The sequence below is a fragment of the Micropterus salmoides genome, unplaced genomic scaffold (genome assembly GCF_014851395.1).
Source record: "Micropterus salmoides isolate LMB-PRFRI ecotype aquatic unplaced genomic scaffold, ASM1485139v1 Ms_hic_scaffold_5, whole genome shotgun sequence".
NCBI classification, from domain to species: domain Eukaryota; kingdom Metazoa; phylum Chordata; class Actinopteri; order Centrarchiformes; family Centrarchidae; genus Micropterus; species Micropterus salmoides.
Window position 1 is genome coordinate 9,565,331 of NW_024044237.1, and position 27,294 is coordinate 9,592,624.

Consider the following 27,294-nt stretch of genomic DNA (forward strand, 5'->3'; position numbering starts at 1 on the left):
TACCAAAGTGTAGCTACTAGCTTTGCTAGCTTTGCTACTAGCCTGTAAGTATGTGGGTGTCGTGTTATGAGGCCCACTGGACATATCAAACCAACAGATCACTTTGTCAAGGCTGTAGGGCTTTCATTTCCCCTGTTGTGCTTGTGTTATCACACAAATAAACAGACACAGCCTCCGCTAGAGCCTGAAGATCTGACAAAGGCGATGTTGTAAGTCTTATCTGTGTTACTTATGCAACACTGACACAGGCACACACACAGAAAATGCAGAGTGAAGGCTGTGCGTCCTAACTAAGCCAAAGACTTGTGTTGATGCGGACGATATAGACCTGACAGAAAGACACCTGTCTGAAACGAAAAGTAAATTGTCTTTAATTGTGTTCAAATGCTGTCTGTGTCAATGTCTTCCTTAGTGTGTTATGTTGTTGTTATTGTTACATGGACTTTGAAAAGAGATAATAAATGCATGAATGGGGAAAGATATTGTGGGAAGCAAAGGATACCAAGAATATGTAGCTGTTAATGAGAGCTGAAATAAAACTTTACAGATGTATACCTGAATAAAAGATACAAAAGTACCTTTTCTCATGTAAGCATTTGCTTTGTGGATAAAGAACTACAGTATTTCATACACAGATTAAGAGACTGAACAACTTGAACAAATGTACTCCTGGATGAAGTTTATATGTCTTCAACAAAACTTCACAGAAATGTATCTAAAATGTCCAGTAAAAAGCCAGTCTGTCAGTCTGCACCAGCTGGCGTTGCATTTTAATTTGGCATCGACCACGACATTAAAATCTTTTTTGACAGCTAATGGCTGATTCCTGAGGAAAAAAAGAGAGGAAAGTGAGCCAGATGTAATGCTTTCACACACACTCATCTCCTTTCATCTTGTTCCTCCAGCACATACTGTTTATGTTGCCAGAATAAAATAGGCTAGAGAGCACTCAAGTGAAAATCCCATTGAGAGGAAAAGACACTCACGCTTTCCTTTAATTTCACACAGTGCTATTTAAACAAAAACACAAGCATATCAGTGTGGGAAATACAGACTCGTCTCATGCTTCCAGCCAATTTTATCTTTTGGCAAATTAAAGGATGATATGAAATGCCATAAAAAAAGACTACCATCAAATGTATTAAATGTGCCTTGCACGATTTCGTATAACATGTTCAACCCATTAGAGATTTTCTCTCATCAAGTAAAAGAGCCATTTCATGTTGTAAACGTCCAGATAATATGACAGCGAAAAAAAAATGACATGTAGAAAACTTCATTCATTCAATCATTCATTCCTCAGTGCACTGCTTCAGGCCCTGGGCTCATACAGGACAAAGCCCAGCGATCCCAGAAATCCTATCTTATCCAGCATTTGCAGCACTAATGACAAGTGAGAACAGCACACTCCTACAAAGCAGACACTCGCTTGATGTTTGTTCTCACCTTGATTTTTTGCCAAATGTATCGACAATGTGGGCTAGCCCACCGGGGGAAGTGATTTGTTTCCGAGAGTTAAAATGTAGGCTCCTATCAAACAAAAAGGCGCTTTGGATAAAAAATCATCCGCCAACTGGTATTATTTTTGTGGCACAATGTCTGTGATAGATTACTCTGTCTAAACAGGCTGCACAGCTAGCTCCAATCAGTGCAGATTTAGTAGAGGAGAATCTCAAACCATTAATTACTATTCTCCAGAAAAATAAAGTGCTAGTTTTTGTTATCTAAGCTGCTTTTGTCTGAAAAATTTTATACTCATTTTCATTTTATACTTGTTATATTTTTTATTTGTTTAGTTTTACTTACCTTGGAGGAGTTTCTATATTAAATAAATGTCAGTATTTTTAAGATCAGGTATTTTTTTCCAACTGGATTCAGTAGTTTTTAGTGGTAGTAGTAGTAGTAGTTCAGTAGTAGTTTTTCCACTCTGTCCAAAATGTTAATATAAACGGGTGGATGGTAATGTATTTACTGACTAATGTAGTTCTCAGCAGCAACGTAAACTTCCTTTTTTTGGCTGTTTGTCTATTCAGAAAGTTGTCAGTTTGAAAGATGATCTTCTGAATCACGAATACTAATGAGTCTTTTCTACATCAGAGAGCTGCTGTTGACTCACAGGACTCTATAGTTGCACATCAAAAGATTCTTTAAAGGCAATAAGAGACAAAAAATGGACAGGGAGTCCAGGATCGTCATCTGTCTGGCATATCCAAGTAATCCATGTATGAATTGGCTGTTCACTCTAATGAAAAACTGTGTGACAATCCTGTTACAAGAAACATCACATCTCAGTGACTTTCACATACTATTTGTATGAGCACATCTTGTTTGCGTTTCAGGCAGTGACAGCAGATACATGACACATACATTATAGTCCAGCAAAACAGATATTGTAAATTTAAAGCAACCCCATTGCCAGACAAGAACATTAATATTGGACAAATCTGAAAAAGATTATGTTTAATGAGAATGGCTGTTTCAGAAATCACTCCCTAGTTTCCATGTAGTGCGTTACATTAGGGTTAGGGTTAGGGTTAGTAGGGTGTAATTTATACACAATATAAGGCCTTCAACAAGTCCAGTGTGTCCACGGTATTTACCTTCTGCTAACGATTTCACAGCAAGTGACTCAGCCAACTGTTGCACCTAACGTTCGCTGCATGGCAGGTTACATCTTGTTCACTTATGTTTTTGTAATGTATAACTGCTAAATTGAATGGTCTCGATTGGATTAATCTTGTTATGTCATATTCAAATGTAAACTTACTTGATTTTGTTCCAAACTGCTTTGGCAACATTGTTTAAATGAAACAATAAAGCACACTGAACTGAACTGATTTCAGAAACAGCTCTTTTTTTAATGTTTAGTGCCAAACATTTTTTAATTCTTCCTTTCTACATTATCTGCACATGAAAATATGGTATGTTTAAAGCACCACTCAATATTTTCATATTAACAATAGCTCAAATAACTATATGTAAGGTGAAAGGTGTTGCTTTTGGGGATGGACCCACAGAGAATTATCACCGGACTCTGCAATTCTGTTTCAGCATCTTTCAGGTCATTGTTTTGGTTTTACAACAAGCACCTTTACTGTTTTGGTTCAGTGCTAGCTCTCAAATCCACTTGGTTTCCAGCAGCAGCAGGCAGCTGTTGTCAGTAAAAAAGCTTGGATAAACTCACTGTACAAAACCTACTCAGCACGAAATGGCAGGCAGACAAAGTTAGCAACTAACCTTTACTACCCTTAAAACGGTATTACTCACGCTGTTTATTGGATGTATGTAATGTGGAATATGTCTCTCACAGCCTTGTCTTTAGCTCTTCTGCTGTATTTCTGTGTTCTGCTTGCAGTGATACACTGCCAAATCTTTGTTTGTACGTGCTTGGCCTCATCAATAATTTCCCCCAGGTTATTCAGAAATAATGTGGGTGAAAGAAATTCAAATTCTCCTGCTTAGACAGAAAGCTGAATGTAATGAGCAATAACTTACTTAATGGGATTCATTTCTCTGATTACATTTCTTGTTTTATTGTGATGCACCAACATTGAAAACCAAAATGAAAACTCGATAAGACCCCACTTTGTAGCTACTTGCATTGTTTAGTAAAATCAGAAACTAACCAGCTTTCTTATATTAGTTCACTACAGTTTCCAAACACACAACTGGCAGTGATTGCACAGAGGAGGGTCTGCATAGGGAAAACTGAAACACACACACACAGGGAGTTTAACTCAACGCTTTTCCAATATTGTTTTAACTGTGATGCTAATAGAGCAAACTGAGCTGAAAATTTAATTGAAATTGCAAGAGAGAAAGAGGGAGACAAATGGAAGAGATGAGTAATGATAGAAAAAAACAAGGCAGACGCTGCTTTCATACAGTATCTGTCACTGTGCGTGTGTGTGTGTTTGTGTGTGTGTGTTGCCTGCGGAACAGTTGATGGATTTGCTGCTTGACTGCTCACACAGATTGGTGCCTGCTGTGATGGCAGCCTTGAACTGAAATTACGTGTGTGCGCGCACACACACACACACACACACACACAAAGAGAACTACACTTAATTGCAATTTCTGTGTGTGCGAGTGCATTTGTGTGTATTCTTAAGTCGGGACGAACGGGTGTGTTGCCTTTAGGAGGCCATTTCAAAGGACTGTGGAAGGATGGATGAACACAAGGCCAACCAAAGCAAAGCACCACAGAGGATGAGAAAAAGTTTATTAATAGCCATTGATTATATTCTGTGTCAGATGTTTCATTTTTATTGAATCAGATCAGTGACAGGGTGGCTGGTTTCCCCAATTATTATCCTTTTTTTAAATTGGTGAAACAAGACAAAAACACAACAGAACAGATAAACTAAGATTAATTTATACAGCTTAGAGAGAGTTCTGTTTTATTTAAGAGTTTACTGAGACGATACACTAATTTTGGCAGTTGGAGTAGATTATGAATTATCTTATTTTTGATCAAAATAAGATACCTTTAAATCCCGTCCATAGATGAAATGAATGTATTGTCCTAGTATTTGTGGTGAAAATGTTTGTTTTGTTTCAACTGTGCTGGAGTGTAGAGGAGATTTAGTATGTAAGGATGAGGAAGAATGAGATGAACATCAAACTACACCACCTGGGGAATCTCACCACAGGAAATAACAAGAGAGAAGAGTAAGATACTAAGACAAGACACGCAGGTTTTCACAATGTCACTAAAAGATGAAAATAAGTCTTACAGTAAAAATCTGTAGTAGCTGGAACTAACGAATGGATTAGTAGTTAGTATATATAGAAAGTCAGTATATATGTAAAGAAATCAAGAAATCAATTCTTTATTATAAAAGTAGAGTTATAAAGATATACTTATTTAGGGACTTTATTACTCAGGATGACTAGCAACAACAGGCCAGTATTAAGCTTCTGTAATCTAAAGAGAAGATGAGCAAACAACATGCACCAGTTGGTTCATATCATTGTAAATCTAACACCAGCACAACAAGAGCTGCACTGAAACTGCACTGTATTAGCATGACTAAATCAATAATGCTTGTCCAGCACCTTATTTACCACTTTATGGGGATTGCAAACAAACATTTCAGCTCACTCACAGGTCAGCTAGACAGGTAGAGAAGCTACAATCCTGAAGCCAAAGCCACAGGACAAAGTTAGAGGTAGAGAGAGAACCAGATGTGCCAGCAGGTTCCTTAAATAACCCTGACACTGATTGAGACTAACTGGCAGGATGAGTCAGTAAAGATGACAGGGCTTCATTTAAATGCAATGAAGAAAACATGTTCCCACTTACCACATGTGCAAGTTTTGAGAACTATACACATGGCTGTCAAACATTTGGGAATTTAGAATGGTTTTGAAGCAGTTGTAATATTTGATATTTGTACCTTAAGGGTAATCTTGAAATGTTGATGGTTTCAGAGAAAGATACACATAGCAAGGTAATGCATCTGATATGCTAAGTCACAGTGGAAAAAGTAAAGTGGACACATTTACCATTTTTCTATTAAAATCTTTGGAATCAATAAGAAAGAGGTAGTTGACTTAAGGTAAAATGTTCCCTTTTACATGTTTCCGCTAGCATTACATTCATTTTAAAATAAAACAACTCACTGCTGGCCTTCGGTTTGCTAAGATAGGTAGATAAGTTTGGCGTAATTAGCCCATGGTACATTCTGAGAGCGAATGAGGTTGTTCTCCACCTTGTAGCGCATTTGATCGTTTTTGAAGATAAAGTATAACATCATCTGCATAAAAGTGATTCGTGTGTTGTGAATTGTGAAAATCCCTTTTTTTTCTTTTCAGTTCTGCCAGATAGAGCTAGCAGGTGGTTTGTTTCAAATATCAAATAGTAAGGGAGAGAGTGAGCAACCCTCGCTGGTGTGTTAAAGTCTGAAACTTTGTGAATTATCCATAGACTGTATAAAAGTTGTGGGCGTAGCCACAGTGATGTGACATCATGCTATATCAAAGAAGACCATACACTCATTAGGAAAGTGTTTACTGAAGTAATAAATCAGGTGAGAAGTAGGGTCTTTTTCCTCATAAGCTTACATCCAATCTGACTTATTTTTGAATGCAGTGGAGTCGCCCCCTGCTGGTCATTAGAAAGAATGCAGGTTTTCCGAATTGGCTTTACATTACATTTATTCATTTAGCTGACTCTTTTATCCAAAGCGACTTACAATTTCTAAGTATGTCAGAGGTTGCATGCCTTTGTAGCAATTAGGGGTTAAGTGTGTTGCTCAGGGACTATTTGCATCCCTGAGCAATGTTCCTTTAACCCAACATCCATCAAGTATTTGGTGGCTAAACAGTGCAATGATAAACACCACAGCAGCCATTATATCAGAGTAGTATTGAAATATCAATGTGCGTGTCACAATGTGTCACTTGAAACTGAGTCTCTCACACCAAAGACTTGCATGTTATCCACTGCACCATCACCACTCCCTTTACTTTTCAAATCCGGAGGTTCCCCCTTGGATGTAACCCTGTTAGTAGTCACAGTGGCCATCGATGTGCTTTGTCACTATCTTGTGACACTGTAACTGCCTTTGTTTTGTTACAGTGTGACGTGTAAATTCAATTCTGCAGTTCTCTCATGTTACACACTCTTTCTGTCTTTCGTTCTTCTTTAGTGGAGCTTCAGGGAGCAGCAGCGAATCAGAGAGCAGCTCAGAGTCGGACACAGACGAATCAGAGAGCAGCTCCAGTGACAGCGAGTACAATCAGGCCACCCGCACAAACACTCCAGAGGTGAGACGAGTGTTTCTGTGTGGGAGTGTGTGTGTTTATGTGAAGTCCATGTGAATATGAGTTTATGGATGAAATGAATGGAATGGATAACAACATTATTCTTTAGAAATTAAAATTTTTGCGGAAGACACAACTGTATTAATGAATGTGAAAATATCTAATATTAATAAAATATCCATTATTATATTTAATACATTGAGAAATACATAGATAAAACTCAGTCTCAGTCATTAAGCTGCCGCAGTGGTCCATGGCCACTTAACATACATGTATTCAACCTCTACACAGTAGGAGAAGTAAGAGCTAGGTGTCATCAAGTGTTTATCAATACAAAACCAATCACAATGTTTTTTAAAAAGTTATAATATAAAAAATCCTTTATATATGTATTGTCCCATCATTCAGTAAGCAGTCCGTTCAGTTGCCACATGCTTATTTCCAACCCCAGTTTGGATCCAATCTATCATTTCTGGATGCAAAGTTATGTTTATGCCAGCTGTAAGAATCTCATATTCCTGGTGCACTTTCTTTTATGAATGGAAATACAGAAATTATATTCATTAAGCAATTATTCAACAAATGGCAGTAAGAAAATATTGACATGTCATGTGTGTCTCCAGCTCTGACAAGTGTCTCCAATTTTGTTTACGTTTCATAAAGAGACAGATGCAATTTCATTGTCCTTTTTTACTCTCCCTGATACACTGCCTGTGCATTAAACAGTCACTTGCGACAGTCTCTGGGTGGTGCTCTGAAAGTCATAAAACTCCTGCTGCAGAAAGCTGAATTATAACATTATTTATCACATTATTTTAATGGCTCAACGCTGCCTGGTTTGATGGGCTTATGCAGTCATACCCACTGAGAGAAAGAGAGACATGTAGAGAAAGAGAAAAATCATTTGGTAGCATGCAACACAGAAGCGGCCATATGTTAAAACACAGCTACTTTCATATCGCACTAAAATAACTTCTCTTTTTATTCTGCAAACAATAAGCACTTTAATGATTTATGATTTAAAGACAAAATCCCTTTCAAAGGAAATCACATCTGTAACTTCCCTTGAGTCTAATATAATTTTGCTACAACTGTGGCACTATACAGCCATCGTAATTCAATGAAGGTGTTACAGAGTGCAGTTACTTCTGAAATATTTAATAATAAAATAAGTTGTTTTTCCCACTATAGCCTGAGCCCCCCTCCACCAACAAGTGGCAGTTGGACAGCTGGTTGAATAAGGTCCAAGCTCAAACCAAACCCCTGGTTCCCCCACAGCAAGAACACCATAGCACAGGTTGGTATGGACACTTACACCTACTGTGTCTTAAAGAAACTATGGTATGTAGTAAAAAATCTGGTTTGATCTGGAATACTTTTTCTGGTACAATGTTTCCCAGGCTCCGTCACCCAGGGTCCGGACACTTTCTCTCCAAGGAGTGAATCACCAGCAGTGGGTACAGCTGCTAAGACCAAGCCCTGCGGATCCAACAGCACCCCTGTTCCAGCTGCACCAACGGTGGAACACAAGGATACAAGGGGGGGCTTCTGGTAGGAGCTGCAAGTGTATTTGTTTGGAAATTTGTTCGCAATTCGCAGTTGTTTGCAATCTGTTTGCAATCTGGCAACAACTGGCAAAAATGTGTCTCTAACTATAAAAGAAAAGACAATTTTCTTGCTCCCCACAGCCCAGGCAGAGAGAAGGCCAAGGCCAAGCTCAACCAGAAGGCCCCTGGGGACGGCCAGAGGTCAAGGATGAGGTTGTCGCCGGGCCTGTTGTCAGGACCAGAAGTCATGACCCCAAGGAGGAACACCACAGGGAAGAAACAGCCCAGGCGGACAGAGAGATCAAACAGTGTGGAGGATAATCAGACCCAGACATGGAGCAGAGCAAACCAGCATAGGTAAGGAAGGGAGGACAAGACCCATCCTTAACATTTGGGATAAGCTATAAGTGTTTACAATCAGTTAGTAGCTGCATCCCAAACGTATGACTTAATTATTATTTATATAAAATGTAAAATTAGCAGTGATTGTTTCCTTGCAGCAACAGTTTCTATTAATTTTTGATCCATTGCTTTTTCCATTACACCCACAAAATTTCTGCTGTACCAGGAAGTGGCTACATACTCAAAATGGCATTGAACTCAAGGCCCAGCCCTTTCCTGCTCAACAATTTAGTCTTTAGTGCTTTCAGTGCCATTGTCTCTTGTAATTATCTAAAAGCTAATTATCTAAAATCAAACAAAAACAGTTTGATTCAATATCCAACACAAATGGCCTCAGTTTTCCCTAAATGAGGGGTGTGTTTATTTTTGAGACATATTCTATACTTCAGTTGTAACTTTATTTAATGTAATCAGTGCAGGTTCGATTTTAAATAAATCACTTATAATATATAAGAAGAAGAAGAATTTGAAATATCACTTTGCTGCTTCACCGAAGCCAATGGCTCTTAATCTGGACAGCAAAATTTCATAATCTACACGAACGAGTTTACAGGAAGGAGTTGTGCCTGTGCCTGTGTGCATCTGAGTGAATATCGGTAAAACTATTACAATTACTGTTAAGACATTACTGCCAGTATCAAGAACTTACAGAGGCTCTAGTGGATCACTGAGCATCTTGGCAGCTAGCCACTGAACACTGTCACTCCCACATCTGTTGTGAAAAATGCTCAGACTGAGTAGAGGCCATGCCAAACTGCCTGCTCAGCTTGATGCTGGGCTAATTAGAAAAAAAACATTGACTTCGTAGACTCTTTTCTTTATTCTTTTCTCCCTCAATCACTTGTCCGCTTCCCCTCTCCATTTTTAAGCTTTCCTCATCCAAAGTTGGGCTGAATACATGCTGTTTTCAATTATTTCATGCTGTCTTATATATTTTTTTCATTTTAACACACATTCACCCCCTGGAGCTGGCCAAGGCAAACATTATCTTCTACTGTTTGTCAGTGTGAAACTCCACTGCGGTACTAGTGCCTTGCTCAAGGGTGAATCTAAATCGGATTGTGACGCTTCCTCTTTTCCCGCTGCAGCCCTGCAGCAAGGGAGAAGGACCTGTTGCCTCCCCCCTCCCTGGAGCATCAGAACCCCCTGAGGCCACGAAGCAAACCCCCCAGTGGGAAAACAGCCCCCAGGAAAGAACCTCGCAGTGCTACCAACTCAAACAACAACACAGTTACTCCACCAGCGGCACTACAGCAAACTCCTGTGCCAATACCTGCTGTCAGTGTAAACCAGGTTAGTTGTTGGGGGGTGTAAATATTTTCTGTCTTCTCAGCGATGGCCTTAATGGTTGCTCATAATAATACCAATGTCTCAAAGTTTATTCAGTAGTTATTCAGCACTGTGTATCTTTGGTGAAAGGATATGATACAAAGTGAGTATCATCCAGTCCAGTTTTATAACTTTACTTATCTAGAATATGTAAAAACACAGCTGCACGCATGTAACACTGTCCATGTATGCTGTAATGAGCATTTCATACTTATAGTCTCTTAAAATTCCACAGGATAAAAACTGTGTTATTACATGACTATTACAGCTCAACGCTGACTGGTTTTATTGAAATATGGAAAGGGAGAGAGGGTGTCAGAGAGACAGAACTGAGTCATCGACCATCGTCTTAACCTATAATGAGTTAACACTCTATGGTTTTATGAAGATTGGGTAGTTTCAAGGAGATGGGAAAAGAAAGAAAGAAAACCACTCACTAAGCAGGCTTTATGTAAGACATAGATAGAAAAAGGACAGGAATGAAGATTAGATAACAATCATGCCATGGCTACAGATGATGGAAATATCCCTCCTCTATACTTTACTTTAATTAAAAAGAGAAAGTAGAGTTTTTCCAAATACCTTTATTTAATAATACCAAATTCAAAATATCATTGTCACTAACAAAGAGTTAAGTCTCTACAATTTTAGACATTGAAATACCACAGGGTGATTTAAGCCGAGACAGCAGTCTGTAAATGAGCCCATAGTCACAAATAATCTTGCAAATGTTGACCTTATGTAACTCGAGAGAAAAATGTCTGAAATCTACAGAAATAAGGTTGACATATGAGAGAGCCGAATATACACGCTCATCTCTGGCAGAACAAAAGGAGTGAACATCAGTTCACACAACGCACTCTAGACATTTTTTTTTAAGGATGTGCCATGTTTTGATCTTGGTTGATCTTCATGGCACCGGTGCCTCGCCTCATTAAATTTCTTTTCCATTTTTATGCTGTCATTTGGAAGAAAATATGCTTGAAAAACTGAGTTAATAAATGAACAGACAACTGTCGATAACAATGAACCAATGAAAACTACATTTTGACATTAACAACTAGCAAACATGACAAGACTGACCTGAGAGTGAGGTTCAAACTTTGCTTCACTAAGTAGATATAACAAAAAAAAAATCTCAAGGGCTATCAGTTTACATCTGTTATATTAAAAGGCAGATTCTACAATTTTAACTAACCTACAGTACTGTAAATATGGGACCAGAACAGAAACTAACATTCACACACACAGGGTTCAGTATCTTGCCCAAGGATACTTGGGCATGCAGCCTGGAGGATCCAGGGATTGAACCGCCAACCTTCCAATTGACAGGCAACCCGCTCTACCTCCTGAGCCACAGCCCCTGATCTGCTGCCAGCCTTAGCTGTGCACAACAGCTGGCAGGACGGCTAATGTTAGTGTCAACTGTCAGAACTTTGGATCCAAACTGGGGTTGCTCGGGAAATAAGCATTATAAAGGGTTTGTTTCTCTTTTTCAACAAAACACAGCATGGCACTTATTGAAAATGGATTTGCAGATGGCAACATGCATTGGACTGAATCCAAAAGTTTGTTTCTTTGTGGCTGCCAAGCATGTGGGTTTTGCTCAAGACTGGAAACATTAGTGGAATTCTCTTCGCTGCATCTACCTCTGTTGTTGTTTTCTCATGTTGTTGTTGCACTCGCAGCTCTGTGACTCGCGATCAATGATTGTTTCAAACAACAATCATTGATCATTTCGCATCGAAAATCTAGCATCCCTCATCTGAAGGCCAATTTTGATTGGATACAAAACAAGGTCAGAGATGCAGGTGTAACTCCGCTGAGCTACCAGGAAAATAAACAAAGCAGATGCAGGCTGGTTGAGCTTGCTGGCACACAAGAAGAATGTCAGGATGCAAAAAACAGTTTGTTCACTTAAAGGATAAGGCTGGGTGATATTTTATTTATTTATTATTGTCTACAACTCCCATCAAAAGACTAAAACCGACAATGAATCAATCCTACTCAAAAGTATTTTCTGTGTATCCAAAGCCTGATATCAATTCTGCTGCTGTAAATACTAGGAGTGTGACGAGATCTTGTGATATTAAAATGTGACAAAATTTCTCGTCGAGGTGAAGAAGATGTTAGCATATTGCTGCGCCCGCGTCTCACACAAACACACAGCAGTCAGCTCAGGGAATATCAATGGCAGCCTTTCACACCAAACTTACTAGTGGAAGATGTCCTGAGTGACAGACTGGGTATGTGATATTCAGTCAAATAAAAGACAAATTTTCCAGTCATATATTTTTGTCATTGAAGATTTCTTCAAAACTGTGAGGTAAGTGTATCGTCACACCCCTAGTAAATACTAGCGCACCAAATGTGTATTAACCTGTAGCTGAAAATAGTCCCCAACAAATAGGGATGGATATCGCTGCTCGATACCTTCATGGTACCGACCGAAACAGCCCAGTATCGAGTAGAATCGAAACGTCTCCAGTCAAACCAGTACTTCATCATTCGATACTTTTGTAGCCAGATTGCAGCAAAAAATGTCTATTTGTATAGTTTTGCTTGCAGCCAAACACACAAGTAACACCGACAGAAAGAGAAGAGCACTCCTTTTTTCCCTTATGTGCCTGCACTATAAACTGTAAAAAAAAAAGGCGCTCAGTCCATGCTTGATTTTAACATCCGCTCAACTTCGGCTGCGGTCTCAGGCATGTTTGTCACTGTTGCAAGTTTATCACCACAAGCTTGACTTACCGTTGGTTTCATTTTCTGGTATCAATTAACACTTTTTTGTACATTTTTATTTCATCACAGAGCCTGCAGCTGCGGCTGCTTCAGGTGTAGTTGGTTTGGCTGGACGTGCAGATTCTCTTTTCCTCTGTTTGGGAGTCTTTAGTGTAGTTTAGTGACTTGTTTAAACAGACCCCTTACTTGTTTTCTATTTGTGACTGTCGTTTTTGGAGGTATGCGACTCACCACTAAAGGAAAAAGCGCTCGCGGAGAACTTTCAATTCAGTATATATATATAAATTATAGATTTATCATGGAAAAAGTATTATGATTTCTACTGAAGTCATAAACTTGACTTCTACGATGGAACTGGGACAGTTCAGCGTGATGATGTACTGAGAGTTTGTTGGGCTGAAAGGCCGCTGCCAAGTAGCAGTCAGAAATGTGTTGCTGCTTTTAAGAAAAATGCATCACTCATTCACTTTTGCCATTTTTCAAAATGTAGCCTGCGTCAGTGAGGAGACAATTTTGAATGATCTGTGATAAAAATACAAAGGGTCTTTTTTTGAGACCATTACAACTAAGAAAGAATTCGGAATAACCAATGTGACGTGCATCTTTCAATTTGCGTGTGACAAACATCAGGCTGCCTGTTCTCAGCTGTGTGGCTCGTGTGCAGTGAAAATTACTGACATACTTATTAGCCGTACTATTCAACTCAAAGCTCTCTCCCCTTTTGTCTTTTGTCATTTTTGTCTTACAACAGGATAAGCGGAAAAACAGAGGTCCAAACGCCAAAATCACACCCAAGTCCAGAGAATTCATCGAAACAGATTCCTCCTCCTCCTCCTCTGAATGCCAGTCAGATTCAGAGGAAGCCGTCAAAATCCCCACTCTGCCACCTCAGACGACACGCTCTGCGATTAACACACAGACTGTGTCCAACACACACGTACACACGCCTCTTCTCCCATGCCTGGCCTCTGTTGGCACTGTGGGGAGTCTGGGAACATTTGGAGGGAAAGGACTTCGAGTCAAAGATGGTAGCAATGTGACCACTAATGGTAGCAGCAGTAATAATAGTAGCATCAGCAGTGGTGGTAATGGTGGCAGTAATAGCGGTAACTCCCTAAGCATCAGCAACATAAGTGGTTCATTTGGAACCTCTGTTCCTGATCCTGGAGGGTTAGGAGGACAGTGCAAAGACCTGGAGTCCATGTCGCCACCTTCCAACATGGGACATGAGGTGCCTCTTTCCCCCTTGAGGGAATACCAAGAGATCCAGAGTTTATGGGTGAAAATTGACCTCAGTCTGCTCAGCAGGGTGCCAGGCCAGGGTTCGGGGGAAAGATCCAGAGCGGGAATCGCAGAAAGGGACGGGAGCGAAGGGAGAGACAGAGAGAGACAGGGGGAGAGGGAGAGGATAGGGGTGGCAGAGAGAGAAAGACAGAAGCAGGAAGAGAGAGAGTGGCCAGGGCTGAGAGAGAGGCAGAAGTTACCTAAAGGGGAGAAAGAGGAAGAAGAAAATGAGCGGTTAGTGCAGGACAGAGAGAGGCAAGGTGACAGATTAACAGAGAGAGAGCGGCAGACGGACAGAGAGGACAGAGAAAGACTGGGGCTCGGGGAGAGGGAGCGAATGACAGGCAGGGACAGAGAGAAGGCGTGCCAAGGTTTGGGGGTCCTGGACAACCCCCCTACGCAAGAGCAGAGTAATCCCAGGCTGGCTGGGAGGACGGAGAGAGGAGAGAATGGAGGCAAACACAGGAGGCAGGCAGCTGGAAACATAGTGGTCCCAGCAGAGAAACACACCAGCAAGAGCAAGAGGAAACATAAGGTGTGGCTGGGAGTTGCTTTTAGATTTTTCACTAAAATTCTCTTCACAATATGTGCCTAACCATTCCCGCTCCTGTTTTGCTCATAAATTTGACTCTCAACACCCCAATCTGTGTCCTTTCCCCCTCAAATTTATATGATTTACTTACTACTACTACTACTTATAGTGTGTTCTTTCACATTCCAGTCGGACCACAGTGAGGCATCAGTCAACGGGAATAAGAAGCTGCGATTGGATAAAGACTGTCAGCTCCTCCCACCCTGCATCTCTCCAATACACAACCACAAGAACAGCTCTACAGAGTGAGTATTATCGTACTTCACACAGCTGCTAGATCACCTCACCGAAGGACTAAACAGGAGGAAAAGTATTCAATACTTTGATACAATAATGTATCAATGGCATTCTTTGTGAGTATTCTCATATGAAGCAGTTTATTTAAATAGTTGTGGGGGTTTTTTTGCGCATTATTACCTGAAAATTAAATCAATCAACAGAAGTTGAAGAAAAAGGTTTTATAATGCATTCATCAACATTAAAAGTAACCTATGTTTATTTTTACAAACCAAAAAAGCTATGTTTGCATTACAATGCAAAAAAGACCGTTATAAGCATCCTTGAGCCCTTACACGTCTGTTGAATGCATTCCTCGTAATGCAAATTTGAAACCTCTTTTGTTTACATCCACGTTTGCTTGCTAGCAGTCACCTCTTTCGTTCCCTTTGCTGTTGCATTGTTACGTGCCTTGGGGTTGACATTATTCCACTTATCGACAGAACCGTGTATCACCTCACCTGCCTGCATCAACATCCTCAAACGGGTGTCTCCTCCTTAAAACATTGCTCCACAGCGCTACTAGTGGTCAAAAACTCCACAGGGCATCTTTAAAGCACTCACACCAAAACAAACCCCTTTCACTCCTGCACACTCTGACTCCAGGAATCTTCTGAAGATCACAGCCTGATGATATAACAGTGTAGATGCTGAGATTTTACCACTATTATGTTCATCCTTTGCATTTACAGTGTTCTCTCGCTCTGTCTTTTACCAACAAAGCAGGTGTGGAGAATGAGATTTCAACCATGTAATGGAAAAAAAATACACTGTCATGCATTGCTTCAGTGATGTCAGTGAGAGTGTTTCCAAACCATGTTAAATAGAGGGGGCAGGTATTCACGCTCATTGTGAATCCAGACTTAAAGTACCCTACCTTCCAATAAAAACGACTGCATGACATGACAGAATGTAAGAAATAAGTAATTCCTGTAAACTGTTGAAGGCTCCACTTTGCCTTTCCCTATTCATCCCCTCACACGCTTCCTAAACACCACGTCCTCATGTGACTGGGACAGACACTAGTAGAGTATTTTTAGGGAGAGGCTTAACATTTTTAATGTGGTTATGAAGTCACTGGAGAGTTCAATTCACACTGTGACACTGGAATGACAAATTGTGAATTTCAGCTTTCCATGTGAATTATTAAAAACAGACTAAGCTGGCTGTCACCATAAATAAGCCTCAACGTGACAGCTACAGAGGAAATGTTTTTTATAATGTCTCAGCATTATCAAAGAGTACACAGCAGGAAAAGGCGGGAGGGGAAAAGGGGGTGACCTGGACATGAACCCATGACATTGTACGGCAGACGTCTCAGAGAGTCTCTTCATCATCCAAGAGGCTTTTTATGGAAGCTGTGAAGTGAATGATTTGATCATCCTGCTCAAGCTCATTCAGCAATTTCTAACCTGCAACTTTTGACAGTTGCTGACACCCTGTTTTAATCAGTGACAACAGATAATTGGAAAAGAGATGGATGAATCATTGCGTTTTTACCCCAGGAAAGTTTTGTTTTGCCTTTGTAAAACCTTTTGTTACCTTTGTCCTCATTTTGTCGAGCATTTGAGCACAGGAAATGTCAATTAGGGCCATAAATAGTCTTAGTTTTTTGCAGTCAAGAATTATTATTAATAGTTTTTATTATTAAACTGAAAAAAAGAGGTCTTTGTATGTGGGAACATATGTTCAGTGGGGAGTAGGGTACGTGTCTTATTGTTTATAACAACAACAACTGACAGAGGTAGTACATTTTCTATAGTTAAATCTGAAACTTGTGTGGGAATAACAGCAGGATAAACTAAATAATCCATATACTCTAATTGAGGATATTTAGCCCTGCTGGACACTCAGACTGTTCATTTGGTCAAAACTGCAAAATGGGAAAGAGACAGAGTTATACAGTGATTAGCACCACAACATGTTATCAGTGCTGCGTCATGTATCAGATAAATGTCCATCCTGGTTGTCCTCAAGAGTGGTAAAGGGACTGCACTTGTATTATACTTTTCTACCTTAATGGACAAAGCACTTCATATTTGGCTTCACACTCACACAATGATGGTGACAGAAAAATGGCCGCCAACCCTGTTATTAGTGGATGTCCCGCTCTACCTCCAGAGCCGCAGCCCTGTCAGAGCACCTGTCGGTACTTTTTCTGCAGAGTGTTTGTTTTTATCACCTGACCTCCACAGGTTGGTCAAGGTTTAGTTGCTGCTCTGTGCGCACAAGAGGACACCGAGATTCCGTTTCTATAAAATAAGAAACAATGCATTGCAGCCCCTACTGCGCTGCCTGTGATACAATGCTGACTTTATGCAAGATTTGATTGGCTGTATTGAAATAAGGTCTCCATCTACGGAGATGGATAACAATATTCTGTAATGCTAAATTAGGGGGCACCATCATGAAGCCAAAAAATATCAAATATCAATTTTGGTTTCAGAGAACACAGGACAAGTGATTTACAGAGCTGAAATGTGTGCAATTCAGCTGTGCTTTAAAAGCCAGAAATCTTCCCACCTGGCCGTGTAACTGTTGAGTCATTGCAAATGTATCACAGAGGAATATTTGGCAGATATACTGTGGTCATTTAAAGAGATAATAAGTTCAGAAATTTACAACCCAATGGCACAAAAAGAGCTCTGAGAGCTCTCACACGCTTTCCTGCACACACCCACTGGCACCCACTTAAGGACATACACACACGCGTCCACATTAGCATAGTCATACATACAAGGACACTCGCACACCTTCATTATGCTGTGCACAGACACAAAAAACACACACACACACACTCACATATTCACACATACACTAGAGCAACTAATTAGTCTTTGTCTCGCTGGTTTTGTGTATTATCACTAATGTCGGGGCCCGAGGCGCTGTTCTGCGAGCTCAGCAACTTTTCTCGCTGCCTCAAACCCCCAGAGTTTCCAGGCAGAGGAAAAACATAAAAATATTATCTGTTGTGTTGCAAACAATATGAGTCACAAGAGCTACAATAAGGCAGCTGAGGGAATAATCGTTGATGCTCTATCAGGGAAGGCAGAATAACAACAATTTTAAAAAGAAAAAAATCATTCAGCAACTGCAAATGAAGTTGCAACAAGGTAGTTAGACATTGCTGGCTCAGCCTATTGAAGTGGGTCTTTAAATGCTGGATGTTTGCATCATTAGAATGTACTTTTTTCTTTCTTTTGTGCTGACCATGTTGAAAAAATATTGTGACGGTGAAGACGGACCAAATAAAATCAAGCCAAGTCTGTTAATTAGTGTAGCCCTGAAAATGGACCAGCTCTTTTAAAGAGCAGAAAACAGGGACACATCAGGACACCTGGTCATTATCAGGAGGTCTCAAGTAAAATGTAATGTTTGCACAGAACTTGGAAACCACCTAATCTTTTAAGTGCAGTGATTTTCCGAGACTGACAGCATGTGAAATTTGATTGCAGCAGAATCCCCAAAGCATGTGTATTTCTATTTGCAGAGAGGCATGGGCTAGCACCATAAAGGACAAAAGTAATAACAACGTGAATAAGAAAAGTATATTTTTAGGTTGTATTTGTGCGATAATGACACATGTATCTGTATCTGCTATGATGAAGTACTTTGAGGTTACTGAAGCTTTGACGTTATTGAGATTGGTTATTTGAGATTTTGCTTTATAAGATGATAGATCGTTCATCAGTTATCATTTGTTGTTATGATCATTTCCCCAAACTGTCAAGATAATGCTGACTATTTTTGGAGAAGTTTCAACAAGCCCAACTCTAAAGAAATGGATTTTCTATTAAGGACATTAACGAATGTACTATATGAGCTGTAATAAACGTTAGGCTAAATAAATGAATAATCACACTGCTTTGTCATTTTTGTACCTTTTTTGTCTGTGTGTGTTCAGTAGCTCTCTAAACAGGAAGCCGTCTCGGCGGCGCGATGAGAAGCTGCTTCCACCCCTCCTGTCCCCCCTCTCTGACGATCCCCCTCGTAAACGAACCTGTGACAGCAGTTCCTCTCTCAGCCAGGAGGGCGGCGCCGCTGGGATGCTGCCTTGCTCCACCTCTTCCACTTCCTCTTCCTCTTCCTCACACAGACACAGGAGAGGTGAAGGCAAGGCGTCATCGCACGCAAGAAATGGCAGCGTGAGTGCTCAAGTATACTATTACGTGTTGCCATATATCATATTCAGATATTATTCAGATACTAACACCATGTTTTGAAGGGATTTGACTGCCGGTCAACTTTCACTCTAAATTATGATAACTTGGACCTTAAACCAATGCAGCACTCCCAACTAGATTATTGGCTCTGGTGCTTTATTTTCCACACTTTGGCACACACTATGTTTGAGTGATAGCACGCCAGTGGCATAATCTTCTCATCTGACACTGACATGCAATTGTTAAAGCGTATAAATGTACAACCGGCCCACTGATGTGAGTTTTGTTCCCTCACCTGCAGTTTGTCTGACTTTCACAAGCCAAATTCACTAAAGCATCAGAAACAGCAGGGCAGATACATAAAGCAGTACGTTCAAAAAAGAACATGTCCCAGTAAATTACTAAATGTAGGATTTAAGTATTTAAAATGGCATTAGTACATTTTATGGAATTGCATGTTTCTGACATTTACATGTTTTGTCATGTGGATTTACAAAGTGACTTTATAAGCAAAGTTCACTGTAGGATCTACATATGGCACAAATGACTCTAGGTGCTGTAGCTTGAAAGACCATTTGTTTGTGACTGAGACTGCTGAGTCAGTTAAACCACATCTCTCAGGATAATTTTATCTCATTCTTTCAGCCCCTATGGCCACAAGTGAATCCATCACTGTGAATGAGAAGCCAATAATAAAGTTCAAGTAGCTGGTTGATGAGAACAATACATTGTAACACTAATATATGTCATAACCATGGATTAAAATGCCCTCTCTACTACAGGAAATGGATCCCCATGGCGAGAAGCTCGGTGGAGATGGTTACCATGCCAACGGACAGTCAGACTCTGAGGCGTGGTCGGAACCGCTGACGGAAACTGCCGAACCTCGCAGGCCAAGACTGTCATTCAGCAACACGTATGTAGAAATGCAGTGCACACCACACAAACACATATGTATGTACAGTTATGTCCGTAACGCCCTTGACTCTTGTCTAGGTAATTCCCACATTTCCTTTGTTAGGAAACAGCAGGTGTCTCCTCTTTACACAGGAGGTTTCTTGATTATTCCACTGTATAAATGTAATGTGCACTGTTTTTTCATCATTTTGTATCATCGTACAATTTAATTATGCCGTATGAGTCATCTCTGTAAGCCGAGATAACAGAATACATTCAATCAAGACAGAGAAGAGATTTCAACAGTATCCTCATTGCACTGGCCAACCAGGCTGATGGGCCAAACGGTGGCCTGTTAGTGTGTATCGTATGTGGGGGGAAATATCTGTGACTCCCTCACCTCTGGTCCAGTTTAGTTGAAACCTGGAAAGATGATGCATCTTGTCCCAAAGGGTTCCTGCATTATTCATGAAACATTATGTTTTGTTGTTATACTAAGGTGACACCAAGCCTGAGGTGTGCAAGCTAAAAAAAAAAAGAAAATTTTTGTTAAACGATGCGTCAGTGCAAACACGCTATTTATGTTCTTTTGTCATTGTGCAGAGTCCACAGTGCAGACTACTACATGCAGGAGGCCAAGAGACTGAAGCACAAGGCTGATGCTTTGGTAAGATGACTCTTTCTTCGATCTGAACCCAGGTTACACACACACACACACACACAATGCTTGAGCACATGTAGGAGGAAGAAGACAGACAGTTAGACACGCAGAGATGGCCAGAAAATGATTTGAAAACACACGATGTTAACACCTACAGCCTAGACTGTAATTATGTGTGTACTTTAGATGTGTGTGTCGTTGTTCATGTGTGTGTCGCCCAAGAATGAAAATCTTATTTCATATCAAAGACTGCACTGTATAATTTGTGTTATTTATTGCACCATTTGTCTCCAAGGGAACATTGCATTCAAGGACTGATGATGTCTGCAAGATTATACAATATCAAAAGAATTATCTGATCCCCCTCCAAACAATGAAATGAGATTTATTTAACTTGTTATTTGTCTTATGTTTACGCGTTGTTTCCTCAGATTTATCTGGGGATTTGCATCTTAGCAGGAGATTATTCAAAGAGCAGACTGTGCGACTGCCACAATGCTGTTAAGACATTGCTTGTTCTCTCTCCGTCTTATTCATGTCTCTCTCTCTCCCTCTCTCTATCTATCCTCTGTTACATGTCTTTTCATTGTTCTCACATTTCTTCCTTTTCTCTGTCACTCATCTGTCTGTCTGTCATTGTTCTTTCTTCCACTCTGTCTGTAGATGGACAAATTTGGTAAAGCGGTGAACTACGCAGACGGCGCCCTCTCCTTCATAGAGTGCGGAAATGCTATGGAGCGAGATCCGCTAGAGGCCAAATCACCATATACCATGTACTCTGAGACTGTAGAGCTAATCAGGTATGGATAGACAGACAGAAAGGTGACAAGTGAAATGAAGAAAATGGATTGTTTTACAAGTCTCTTGTTTCCTAATGATTTTGTAAAATGAAACTGATAATCAATGTCATTTTTTAAGAAGGTTCCTTCAAAGCATTATGCCAGTTGGTAGTAATTATAGGGAAAATGAATACCATGTTTAATTGGTACATATAAGATTAATTCCAATATATTGGAAGGCCATCAAAATTTGCTGAGAGCAAATGACTCTGTATAAAGACGAATACTAAATCCTAAAACTTAGTCTATGTAGCACAAAAAATACTGTGGAGCCTTTTGAGAATATTTTACGCAAGAGTGAAACAGAAAGAAGAGTTTAAAATATTTTTCAAAGCAGTTGCGCTGAACTGCTGTGAAAAATATGTTCTCATATTTTTATCACCACCTCTTGATGAACTATCCAATAAAATGCATGGTGTTCAGAGCAGCAGGGGTTAATGATAATGTTGCCAAATGTGGGCTGTAGACTTCAACTGTTGCTAATGAGGTTTTGTATCTGCCTGGACAGCTTAGTCATCAGGGCTCTGGCTGACAGGAGGACACAAACTGACTTGTGTACTTTTTCATTACTTTGAGCTCTTTCAAGAAAAAGTCTCTGGAAATCAACTGCTGATACAATCTACCCAACTGTGCACCTATTATATACTGAAATTCCCTGATTCTTTCCTTAAAAACTCAAATAAATGTGTGGGTACTACCCATGTGCACTGTCTCAGAACATTGTCTTCATTTCTGTATAATTACTACCAAACATTTCAGGAGGCACTACTCATGATGCAGATGTAAAATATTAAAATATTATACAACTCTCTTATCAGTCCAACCTTACTGACCTGTTGAAGATGTAGCATATTAGCTTTAATAATACTCTGTGGTTGCATAGGGTCACCTCTCTGCCCACACAAAATGACGAATCAAAACTTGAAGAAAAACTAAACCCTAATTAGCATGAAGCCAGTGCTCTAATCCGAAAAAAACTCTCCAACATTGTATTTTTGCCTTCTTTTTTTTTTTTTTGTCTAGAGAATCACAGACCTGCAGGGTTGCTAATGAGTGTAGTTTAACTAGTGTTGCATTTCAGGATCTCTGCTGTTTTTCAGCCTTTCAGAGCTGCCAATATGTGAAGTCAGAGCAAATAAGACTAACAAATGACTGCTACCTCTGAAAGCAGGCAGGTTGACGGCAGGTTGCTGTAGTGGGTCAGAGTATTTTAACTGAAGGATTCAGGTTCAAGCTCTGCTTGTCTGCACTCATCCATCCATCCTGCTGACGTGTCCTTGAGCAAGACGCTGAATTGTTACCAGCTGCAAGGCTGCAGATTTGTGACTCTGACCTCTTTGACCTCCCTGAGGAGGGAGCAGAAGAAAAGGACAAGAATGTTCCTACAGAGATCTATAAAGGCGTATGCCTCTCCCTTGATTCATCCGTCACTGCTGGGTTTCATTTTGACGGATTAACCACCTCACTAAGCAATCAGACCGGGTCACTGAGGGCAGTAGGCAACATCGTTACAGCTTTTTAATACCTAATCAATAACCAAAGGAGAAATGTATCCTTCCACAGGGGTGTGACCTGTAGCTTGTCATGCCAAAGGGCACTTCAGCAGGTGGATGCTGAAGGAACGAATCACTGATCACTGTTTTATATTCTTTACGTTCTGAAAGAGCAGCTGCTTGGATGATTTCAACCTTGATTTTCTTGAAATTTGCCTTGAGTGAACATATTCTCACTCCGTCAGATGAGTAATGAGGATCTCTCCTATGCAGGTATGCCATGAGGTTGAAGAACTTCACAAGCAATTCAGCCACCATCGCTGAGAAGAAACTCGCTGTCTTGTGGTATGATTCTCTTTTTGTGTGCGTGCGTGCGTGCGTGCTTGTGTGTGTGTGTGTGTGTGTGTGTGCATCTGCCAGGATTTCTGACCAGATACCAAAAATGTTTCCAAATAATTTCTTACTATTTAGATTGTTTATATTTAATTATTAAATTAACAAAAAAAAAAGGTAGATTTTTCTGGTGGCCTGAAGGTTTAGTGTGTCCCCCACTGCTAGGGACTTTGGCTGCATGTCGTACCTTCTCTCTCCCCCCTTGTCTGTAAACATATCTGCAATTCCCTGCAGTACATGAAAGTGGAAAAGTTAAAAACTAACAAATTTCACAAATTTAAACATTTACGGCAATTCATGCAAGCACATTTTCATATTCTTATCCTAAATCTCTCTTACTCCTACCTAAAACTCGTTTGAGGTTTACTTATTAGCTAAATCAAAACCCAGCCAAACTGGCTACATGTGCCGCTCCGTTTGTGGATGCATTTCATTCACAAAAATGTCTCCCAAGAGTAAAAAGATTTTAACACCTGCTGTCTGAAATCAGCAGCCAAAAACATATTAAATTAAGCAGTGGCAGTCGTCAAATAAAGGCAATTTGAAAATCTGATGACGTGTCCTCTGACAGAAATAAAGAGAGAATGGTTTGAAGTTACATAAGTTGTTGAAGTCCCTTTCAGACACAGTTTGCACGATTTGCGCTGTGCCCGCTGTTTCCGCTGTGCTCGCTGCTGGGTTCAGCATACTCTGCGATCAAAGTTCACTCTAGTTGGACGTCTGCAAAACTGCCTGAATGATCAACGATTTGGCTCTCAGACAGATTTCTGTCATGTCTGAAATTTTGGTTGACTGTCTTCTGCAGTCGAGCAGTTCCGTGGTTCTGGCCGTGCAGAAAGGCTGTTTAAAACATGTAGTGTGTGTTAGCACAGTGTACAAGATTAAAAACGTGCCGCGTCTGCCCGGCTTTAGGCAGGAGGCGGGCGGCTCTGACATTCACATAGACGGACAGCAGAATATTGTAGCATGTGATGGTACACTGTTGGGTGCAACGACTTGACAGCATCAACATTGACAGCGACTGTGAGGCTGCTGAGTGAGAAACTCCAAATTCATTCAGATAAAGGCACTTTCATTTCGAAGCCAAACAAGGGTTTTCAATCTGTATGACTCATACCACTCATGAATTTCATTCATACCTAAGAGAAAACTGGTGAGTGGGACAAATCTCTTAAAACACTTGTTCGTGCCACTTAAGAACAAATCTGTTCTTCCTTTTTTGTTCTTGCATGAAGCCCGTTGGATCTGAATGTAGCTACAGGATGAAATACTCTCCATGTGTACGTTTTTAATTTTCCATAAAAAATGTACACATTCTACTAGAATGTAAAGCTCCCTAAGGTTGCCAAAACCCTAAAACCTTTGTCTTTCCTTTCCTTCCAGTGATCCAAAAAACATTACCTGTGCACTCTTTGCAGAATTAATGACTTTACAATTTGCAAGCAAACAGCTGTGGATTTTTAGATAATCATATAATAGGTTCCCACATTTTACCTCATCTTTACTTCACTGAAGTTCTTCTTAATCCACGAGGACTTGAGGACTTTGTGTTTGACATCCGGGTGCATTTTGTGTGGATGACATGAAAATAATATTGAGGATGGAGCTTGAAAGGGAATTTGTACCGAGGTTTCATCTGCCTTCTAATGGTTTTGTTTCCATAGTAACCGCTGTCTGTCTCTGCTGTATCTGAGGATGTTCCATCTGAAGAAAGACCACGCTGTCAAGTACTCGCGGTCGCTCATGGAGTACTTCAAGGTAACACACACACACGCATACACATGGACTTGGACCTTCCCCCCTCTCTCTCTCTCTCTCTCTCATTTTCTCCCTTTGTGGTTGAAAAACATGAAAAGCTAATTACAATCCCTCAAATACATTTCATATTCATTTTCATGGTGCCTGTGCATTAATTTTGCATGACGTTATTAAAATCCATTCTTTCTCTTTGATATTAATGTATTAATTAGCGCCATCAATCATCACAGTGGATTGTTAGGGTTTAATGTGCTTGTTTTGATTAATTATGTTTAGTTTAATTAATTACTGAGGATGTCATTATCACAATGCTGCATTTGCATTGATGGGATTGGATTTCTGGGAAGGAACTGACTGGGGGTTCAGCTGTGTTCGTGTGCGCAGGCAGTGTACATACAGGATGTGTTGACACAGAAGAAAATAACTAAAAACAGTCAGAGCAGCTCATTTTAAAAGAGAAATGGCCCATAATAGTCTAAACCATTCTGTAATGTACTTATCAACATGACACATTAATGTGGATGTTTAGCGCTTGTCACTAAATAACATTACACAAGTTATTGTTGAGAGATTACAAATACTGTATGGGGCAAACTGGTGGCTCAGTGGGGTTCAGCTCATATTAACATTAATATTTAGCTGATGCGTTTGTCTACAATGGTTTGTCATATCACTGAATAAATGAAGAGTGTGAATCCAAAATATATCTTATGTATTTATGGAAAAACAGCAATATATATTAGAGCCTGACCGATATGGCATTGTTTTAGACTGAGACCAATTTTGATATTTGAGGATTTATTTCTTTTCAGAAACACAACAAAAACAAAGATTATCCCTAACATTAGTTATGTGTAGTTATGAGACCTCACAAAGATAACGTGACATAATGCAGTTTAAAAATAAACTTTTTTCTTGTTATAAATAGTACTTTGAACAAAAGTACAGCTGATTGCTGTGGTCTGTTTTGTGGTTCCAAATATGTGTGTTGCCAACAGGTGAGTTGGGGAGTGCATTCTTGTGACAACACTCATAACATGATTGAAGGATCCATCTTCTGTCTCTCCTCTTTTTTAATTGTCATTTATCAGCTATTATAAACACCGATACAAATTTATTTGCAATTAGCTCATATCGGCCAATAATTTCGGCACACAGATTTATCAGTCGGGCTCTAATATATATCAACCTCCCTGTATTAACTTGCTGTGTTATTACAAATTTGTATTTTAAAGTAAATTACTTTTTTGTCACTTAGTAAATAGCTTACTGCAAATAGCATTTTGGGCATTTACAAGCAAAACTTGACCTGACTCTGTTAAACCAATAAAAAAATAGAAAAGTTGGACATTTTGTGAAATTACTCACTTTATTGCTGAGAGTTAGAAGAGAAGACCACTCTCCTATCCTTCTATTAAATATGACACTACAGCTAGCAGGCTGTCAGCATAGCCAAGTATAAAAACTGGAAACAGGTGGAACAAAGCTAACCTGTCTCTATAATATTTTTACATAATTTTTATACTTGGCCTTTTGTAGGGACTAAACAAACAAAATATAAAATGTTAATTACTGAGCTTTAGAGGTGCTGGTAGATTTTTTTACTTTCCCACAGTAATATATTGGTATCTAATACCAATATATTACATATTGTCATTTCTCTTTCTTTCCCATAATAAACATGTTTTAATAAATGTGCCTTTCTGTGAACCAGAATTCAGCCAAGAGTTCCCACCAGGCACCCTCTCCCTGGAGGACCAATGGGAAGTGAGTGTGTACACACACACACACACACACGCATGTACACACATACACACATACACACACACACACACAGTATCGCCCCCCTTCATTCACAAAGATGATTGAGAATTTATAATTCACCAGAGCTCTGCTGCAAAATACCATGCCGCTCCTGACAGCCACTTGCTCAAACAAACCCCTCAGGAAGCAAATAAAAGGATTGATTTGTTGTAGATGTGAGGAGGAGAAGACTGGAGGGGCTGCTGAGTGCCGGGTGAGAAGGAGTGATGGAGGGAGTGATGATAGATGGAGGAGGAGAGGGGCGGAGGAGCTATGGATGTGAAGCTAATGAGTTTGGACAGCTCTGATGCTGCACAACAGCAGGGCTGGAGCTTAGTGTGTGT

General features: G+C 40.0%; 1 protein-coding gene across 2 annotated transcripts in view; it reads left to right on the top strand.

Annotated features, from left to right (window-relative positions):
* Positions 1–27,294, top strand: part of aff2 (AF4/FMR2 family, member 2) — a 152,303-nt gene that overhangs the window by 116,510 nt on the left and 8,499 nt on the right. Inside the window, exons 11-24 of one of the 2 annotated variants that reach the window (XM_038698676.1) lie at positions 6,654–6,771; positions 7,960–8,065; positions 8,169–8,319; positions 8,457–8,672; positions 9,806–10,010; positions 13,543–14,610; positions 14,797–14,912; positions 18,848–19,088; positions 19,889–20,022; positions 20,607–20,670; positions 21,328–21,464; positions 23,270–23,341; positions 25,054–25,147; positions 26,862–26,914. In XM_038698676.1, coding sequence (XP_038554604.1) covers positions 6,654–6,771; positions 7,960–8,065; positions 8,169–8,319; positions 8,457–8,672; positions 9,806–10,010; positions 13,543–14,610; positions 14,797–14,912; positions 18,848–19,088; positions 19,889–20,022; positions 20,607–20,670; positions 21,328–21,464; positions 23,270–23,341; positions 25,054–25,147; positions 26,862–26,914 — 2,775 coding nt within the window. The remainder of the gene's footprint in view (positions 1–6,653; positions 6,772–7,959; positions 8,066–8,168; positions 8,320–8,456; positions 8,673–9,805; positions 10,011–13,542; positions 14,611–14,796; positions 14,913–18,847; positions 19,089–19,888; positions 20,023–20,606; positions 20,671–21,327; positions 21,465–23,269; positions 23,342–25,053; positions 25,148–26,861; positions 26,915–27,294) is intronic. The other variant, XM_038698677.1, reaches the window with a different exon arrangement.